This window comes from Glycine soja, chromosome 19 (genome assembly GCF_004193775.1).
Source record: "Glycine soja cultivar W05 chromosome 19, ASM419377v2, whole genome shotgun sequence".
Lineage (NCBI taxonomy): Eukaryota > Viridiplantae > Streptophyta > Magnoliopsida > Fabales > Fabaceae > Glycine > Glycine soja.
This window is the reverse complement of record NC_041020.1, coordinates 10,178,395-10,185,922: the sequence shown is the minus strand read 5'-3', so window position 1 is coordinate 10,185,922 and position 7,528 is coordinate 10,178,395. Positions and strand designations below refer to the sequence as shown.

Genomic DNA, 7,528 nt, shown 5'->3' with positions numbered 1-7,528 from the left:
TGTTTGGATGTTTTTTGTGAAGAATTTAAAATTTTGAAATTTTAAAACAGAATTTTAAACAACTAAAAATTTGGAATTTCAATTTCCTTTTAAAGTGCGAAATTGAAATTCACTTCTTACAGTCTTCTCCAAGAAACACTATCTGAGCTCGTGTAACATCAATCGGATGTAAGCGTAGAAGAACACGAATAACTAGCACACCAACCATATCTTCTCTTTTTTTTTTTCATTCATTCTTTTTTACCCTCATAACTTTAATTTTTTTTTATCCAAACACAAAATTTTGAAAATAAAAGAATTTCAATTTAAGTATTTAAAATTCTTAAAATTTAAAATTCCTGAGAATTTTAAAATTTTCCATCCAAACACACTTTAGCCTTGTATTTTAAACAATTTGAGTCAATCCATCAAGGTCACTCGATTTTAATACCCCTAAAACAAATAAGGATTAGAACATTTCTTATTTTACATTTCAAAAATATTTTGCTTTATCCCCCCACAAGTTGGGGCAAAAGTGACTTGTAGCTTGTGTTCTTTAAGCATATGATAGGAATTCGATTCATGTCTGTGGAAATATCTTGCATCCAGCAAAAAGAAAAATAAAACTCAAATAAATAAAAACAACAGATTTTATTTTCACAATTTCTTTTAAAAATATTTGAAAATAAGAAACAAAACTAGAACAAAATGTTTTATAATTATTTGTAAAAAAAATGAAAAAAGAAATCCCAAACCAATCACACCCTAAGTTGTTGGCAGTGATGGGGTTTATGGATATGCATCTAGCAAATAGAGGCATCAACATTGGCAAACTTGAGTGCTTGGCAAATTGGAAAGGTTACAATGTTTCACAAACGAATCACATGGATGCAAAGATAAAAATCTTCCCCGTTTTTATTCATTATCCAAGTCATTTCCATACATTAAGCAGGAGGTGAAGGCCTTTGGATGAACCATATTATACAACAATACATCTCAGCAACCTCAACCCTAATAAGTTAGAAGTAAGTCAATCCAAAGTTAAAAGAGTATGGCTTGCTACTCTTGCTGAGAACATGGAATCAAGGTGAACAAAACTGACTTGTTTTTCTTGTTAAGATTCTAGATGTAACATTTGCTGGGGTTTATTCAGATTGCCACACTGTGATTTGGGACGGCCCCATTGAAAGAATTGTGAGTGCATTGTGTCATCAGTAACAGCAGAAGAAAAACCCTTTAGACCTGCCTTCAATATTGCCTTTTGGGGTTTCTCCAGAATCATCTCTCCCAGCCATTAAAGCACTTGTACCTGGAGATTCTGGTGGCAATACAGCATTCTTAGAAGTGATTCGCATTGGAACAACTGGCTTGGACGGTGAAATGGTGGTTAGATATCGAAGCAGCATCTCTATTATTTGACTAAAATTGGGTCGATCATTTGGATCCTCTTTCCAACAAGAGGTCACAATCAGAGCTAAATCTTCAGGAAGCTCATCAGCACTTGGCCTTGTATTCTGAAATAGTTGAGTAAAATGGTGGTATCATGAATCCTTGGGTATACTCCAAGAAAAACAGCAGCACATTCAGTGATAAACACATGTCAAATTATGATTATAGTCAGATAAAGATCTTAGATAATAAGAATGTAAAACTTAAAAATAGCAATAGCCTATGATGAATCACATAATTTATATACTGCAAACTGCTGTTGTTTATGCAGCAACAGAAACATGACTAGTTGATAATCAAATTCGACCAATGGTAATAGAGTAAATGCCATTGCCATTAATGCATGTTTCCAGCAAATCTGTCATTATACTTAAAATCAAGGGCCTGCTTAATTTGAGAAAACTGTTTTACAGTATTACTCTTTTACTTCTGGAGTTTCTAAGATGTTTCCAGATGCATCAAGAAATTGTCAATCAGCCTTTCCAAGAAAAGGTAACTTTACAGTATTACTCTTTTACTTCTGAAGTTTCTATTTCTGCGATGGAGAATGCTTGCCAGTGGGCACAAATTATAAAAAGTATTATCACCTTATGCATAATTCATTATAGCAAGCACTAGATGACCAAAAAGTTATCTACCTTAAATGCCGCTGCATATGCAGCCTGTAAATTAGACATGCCTTCAAAAGGTAACTTATTATGGACGAGTTCCCACAACACTATAGCAAAGCTATAGGCATCCACCTTATGGTTGTAATGCTTCTTCTCCCCTTGTCTTAGAGTGACAGTGCTGTAAAGCTGCCACCAAACAAGAAATGAAATTATAAATTACTAATATGAACCACCCAACTGGAAAATTAATAAATCATTTAGCTTTCAATAATTAAGAAGTACTTCTGGAGCCATCCATCGATATGTCCCTGTCTCAGCAGTCATCATCTCTGTTAAGGACTCTTCTCTGGCTAGACCGAAATCGGCTAGTTTAACTGCTTTATGATCTTCTGTCAAGATCAAGTTATCTGGGATGAAAACAGGACACATGATAAGAATTACACTTGATCATTGATGAATAGAAAAGAAATAGACAGATAGTGCTTAATATTATTATTATCAATTATGCAATTAGAAGCTGTTTTCACAACAAATATTAAACATTGCACCTTATAAGAGAATGATGGAATTGTATATATTGTTTGATCACAGCATTGTTATCCCAAACATCTGACACTTATAGAATCTTCAAGTATATAACTATATGCGCATAAATTGCCTGAGTTGCTATCCGAACTATATCCACTAATAGGTTAGCAACAATATCCAAATACCAGTAGCATTACATTTTCAGATATTTTCTAGTTCTGGGGTTGAAACCACATAAGATACATAACCAGAAAATTGAGAGCAATCAGTAATGATAACAAAGATTTGTATCCCTTATTTTATGTACAGGCACATACAAGCCAATAAATAAAAAACGCAACTATTCACTTTTTTAGAAAGCTTTAATCAAGATTAACAATCTGGAGCAAGTAACAAGCAAACGTTATCTGATGCAAGATGTCAAATTTCACAAAACTCTAGCCAACTCCAAATCTTTTCGATTATGAGCTACCAACTAAAATTTAACAAAACTGGCAAGTTTGACAATCTTATACAATACCAGGTTTAAGGTCACGGTGAATGATCCCATGAGAGTGTAAGCATTCCATTGCTCGGGCAATATCAAGAGCAAATCCAACTGCTACGCGCACATCCAAGCACTTTGGCCGGATACTCCACAGATATTTGCGCAATGTTCCACCTAAGAGAAGTTCAGTTACAATAACCATAACAGGTTCTTTGCAGGCCCCAATAAACTGGCATCAAACAAATGTATAAGCTATTGTGAGACATATTTTTACCCAGTTTATAAATATAATTTGAGAACCAGTTAATGTTAGTAACTATTTATTGCCAATCCCAATAAGTGTATATATCGATGTTTACACACACAACATAATCAAGCTTGAGAAAAAGAGAAGTGTTCTGGGATAACAACCTTGACTAGATTTTTGTGTTGAACTCTAGATAGCATGGCAATCTCTCTGGCAAACCGAGCCTCTCTCCTAGAAATCTGCTCTGGGGTTTCACCCTTATTAATAATCTTAACAGCAACATTCTGATTTTTATATCTGCAAAATAAGAAAATCCAACAACAAGGCACAAAGTCATCAAGTAATCCTCTATTCCAATTCAATAATGGATGCAGAATATGTATTTTTCTAAACAAACAGATTATATACAAAAAGTTAATGTGAAATTGTACATAAATCTAGACAGATTTAATGGGAGATGCAAAAGGGAAAACAAGAAAAGAGAGCCAAGGTAGAGCTGACTTCAGAAATCAAAACAAACTTTCTAATAAATCTTAACAAAAGAGAAAGGTGAAAATTCTCATGGCAGAAGGATTCAAAAACCAAAACTGAATCCAAAAACAGAACCAAGAAAATTAAAAGCAAAAAAAATAAAAATAAAGGTTGACTTACTTTCCTTCATACACTTTGGCGTGAGCACCTTCCCCAATTTTAGGCCCAACAAATAGTTGCTTGGGATCTATAAGCCACTTAGCATCCAAATTGAACTCCACAATTGAGTGAACCTCATTTCCAGATCCCATTCTACACCCGCTCAAGATGTCAAACTAACTAGTATAGTAAGTAGCAGAATCACTCAAACTCTGCAAAAAGACCATGCCCTTGTCTGCACTACAAGGAACAACTCATAGACCTTGTTTACAACATAAGAAAGATGAGAGCTTTGACTTTATGGGTTTAAGAAGAAAAAAAATGCTCAATTGGGTACCCTAAAAAAGCACCAATCCCCAAAACCAAGTTCCAATATATTGTCAGAAGCACTCACCAAGAAACCAAAAACTCAGAACAAAAGGCTCTCTCAGCAAGCAATGAGTGGCAGAAGAAACAAAATAAGGAGACAAGAATAAAAAAGGAACCAACCCTTTTTCTCTGTTGGTATGAGGAATGGAGTAAAAGGTTGTAAAAACAAGAGAGGCTCAGAAACTAATGACCCAGATGGAGATTTGGGAAAATAAAGAGGTGGAAAAATGAAGGTGGGCTTTGTAGTGGGAAGAGAAGAAAATAAAGAAAAAGATGTTAACTTTATTTTAATCCACAACGCGTGTTGAATTCCAGAGAGAGAAAGAGAGAGAGAGAGAGAGAGGTTCTGGTGGTAAAGTGAAGCCGCGGAAGGAATGGTGTCTGTGTCAGAAAACAGTGTCACAAGTAGTGGGTGATGGTTTTTCTTTGGAATAAATTATGCAGAGAGACGGTGTTGGAAGAAATCTAGATGCTATGGATATTTATATTTTTATTTATAGTTATAATATAAATAATATTAGATACAAGAGAAAAAGTTTCCATTAAATTAAATCAATTAGATGTATGTGGTATTTGATTAATTATTGATGGTTGAAGGGAGTTACTGCAGAAATCCTATTGAAATCATGGAGGGGACAGCGTGGTCAATGCAATTATTTTGTTAAGTTGGGCTTTTTCAGCTCAAACAGGATTCGGGCTGGTTTACCAAATTGAGAAGCTTTCTCTCACATGAAACTAAAGGGAAAATTGGCAGGTTATGTTATGTAAAGCATACCTGGTTTATTTTTTAAATGTGTATTTATTTGATTTAATTTAATATAGGTATTATTTTAATAATTTTTTATTTTGTAAATTAAATACAGAAGATAAAAATAAATATTTTTACTGAAAATTGATTTTGTTTATATAAAAAATGTGATACTTATTTTTTTAAGTAATAATGAAAGTGTTTGATATTTTCTCAATGATAAAAAAAATTTGAATGCGTTTGAAGGGGTGAATTTAATCTCTCTTAATTACGCACTTAATGCATAAAATGAAAACATTTTAAACAATGGCCTTATTTTGTCAAAAGCTTCATCTCACCTTGTCTGTATTTTGGTTTAAAAATTTAATTTATAATAAAGTCTTCCAAATAAACTAATATAAAGAGACTAAAAGAAATTAAAAGGACTAACAAATTCACCCTTTTAATATATTGACACACTTAACCTATCATGTAAGTATGGTTAACAAACTCTTGAGTTAACTCATTAACTCTCACGAGTTTACGAGTCTACTCGTCCTTCACGAATTGACTATTGAGTAAATTCTTCTTCTAGTAGGCTCTAGGTAAACTCTAAGTAAACTCGGTAGACTCTCGAGTTTATCAACGAGTTAGCAAGTTAAAAAAATTAGACAAAAATGTGAATCATTTTTTATTATTTTTTGTCTGTTTAACATTCAAGATCCATTCATTTATAGTGCTATTCTCAAATACAAAATTCTCACCTTTAATCATATCAACTTTTGTTCTCTAATAACATCAAACCCTTGATGAGAATGATATGTCGCTACTATAACTTCTACAAGTTATTATGTAGTAGTGATGTATTATTAGTAGACTTGGTTATTTAAATATTTTGAACTTTATGATTTACTATTTTACTTTATTATATTATTGAAATATTTAATTAATATATTATTTATAGATATTTTGTTATTATTTTTATATGAAGTAGACTTTTATGAGTCTACGAGTTGAGTCGAGTCTATGAAACTCTCATGAGTTTGCGTAAACTCTCGAATTTGATAATCTTGCATGTAAGCTAGATTTAAATTTAAATATAAATAAAACATATAATTTTAATAAATCTATTCATATATTAGAAATTAGAATACACAAATTTATTTGAGAGTATGAGCTTTATTTTTTTCAAATAGGCTCAATATTTCTTCTCATTTTCTCTTATGATATACAATTCACATACTTCTCTTTTAATTAACTAAATATTTTTTCTCATAGTCATCTCAAATTATTTTCCTTTTATTTTTATTTGAATATTTGATCTTCTTAACTGACAACTTGTTATCTCTTTCAATTATCCTTTTTATCTCTATTTTAAATTGAATTTCAATTGTTTTTTCAAAAAAATTGTGAATAAAAAATTAATTTTATAACATAATTTAATTTTTTTATTGTAAGTTCAAAATATAATCTATCTATTTAAAGATATTTATTTATTATGAATTTTGATTATAATATAATTTGCATATAAAAATATTTTATACATTACAAATTTTAATTATATAAAAATAAATCTTTATCATGTGTAATCTACATACTAAAATACTAATAACAATAACAATTTAATATAACATTATTGCATTATTTATATTTATTTAAATAAACTAATTTATTAACTTTAATATTGATCATTATTTAATATTTGACTTTTTTTTATTAAACAAGTGTTTTAAAATCAGTCTTAATTTATTTAATAAATGAGTTAGATTAGACCATTTCTATTACAAACAAATTCACAAGTCTCCAAGAAACGGTGGCAACTTTTCACTCACTACTAAAAAAAGGGTTTTTCACGACAGTTGTGAACCGTCATTGTAGATAACAACGTTAAAACGAAATTATTTTTTACGATGGTTATTATAATAATTGTCTTTAAAGGTTGAAACATTCAAAGACAGTTAATAGCAAATAATCGTCTTTGAAAGCTATCTTAGGCATGACATTCAAAGATGATTATTTGCTATTAACCGTCTTTGAATGCGATGTCTGACAAAGCTTTCAAAGACAATTAATAGTAAAAACCATTTTTGAATGTCTGACAAAGCTTTCAAAGACGATTATTTGCTATTAACCGTCTTTAAATGTGATGTCTGCCAAAGCTTTCAAAGACGACTATTTGCTATTAACTATCTTAAAACGCGTTATTTTTAAGACGATTATTAAGATTAATAACCGTCATAGAAAACGATTTTATATGGACTTGTATTAATATTAATTATTAATCCCTACTTTTTTCCTTTATGTTTTATGCACTTAAATATATATAAAAAAATATAAATAAGAAATATTGGATTGGATATTCTATTCATGTTACAAAATGACCTTAAAGCATGTCTACAAAATACAATAAATTCATGTATAAATTGGTAAAAATTATGAAAAGGAATAACATATAACCTAAATTTAATATTGGCAAAGGGTTCAATGAGCGTCATCATCAG

General features: G+C 30.7%; 1 protein-coding gene across 2 annotated transcripts; it reads right to left on the bottom strand.

Annotated features, from left to right (window-relative positions):
* Positions 1-864: 864 nt before the first annotated feature.
* LOC114400250 (serine/threonine-protein kinase STY13-like) lies at positions 865-4,744 on the bottom strand. Of its 2 annotated transcripts, none has more exons than XM_028362601.1 (6): positions 3,953-4,739; positions 3,466-3,598; positions 3,088-3,283; positions 2,322-2,446; positions 2,067-2,225; positions 865-1,493 (listed from the first exon to the last, which is right to left on the bottom strand). In XM_028362601.1, the coding sequence occupies exons 1-6, from the start codon at positions 4,081-4,083 to the stop codon at positions 1,191-1,193; spliced, it is 1,047 nt and encodes a 348-aa protein (XP_028218402.1). In that variant the 5' UTR covers positions 4,084-4,739; the 3' UTR covers positions 865-1,190. The 2 variants fall into 2 exon arrangements, with proteins under 2 accessions (XP_028218402.1, XP_028218403.1); XM_028362602.1 differs by having other exon boundaries at positions 1,423-1,529; positions 3,953-4,744.
* Between the last annotated feature and the right edge of the window lie 2,784 nt (positions 4,745-7,528).

What these genes read in the sequence shown, in the direction of transcription:
- LOC114400250 (XM_028362601.1), bottom strand. Translation starts at nt 4,083, where the DNA reads ATGGGATCTGGAAATGAGGTTCACTCAATTGTGGAGTTCAATTTGGAT. An exon ending in GCCAAAGTGTATGAAGGAAA is followed by an intron (nt 3,599 to 3,952) that starts GTAAGTCAACCT and finishes CTTATTTTGCAG; the next exon opens with ATATAAAAATCAGAATGTTG. An exon ending in AACACAAAAATCTAGTCAAG is followed by an intron (nt 3,284 to 3,465) that starts GTTGTTATCCCA and finishes GTTTGATGCCAG; the next exon opens with TTTATTGGGGCCTGCAAAGA.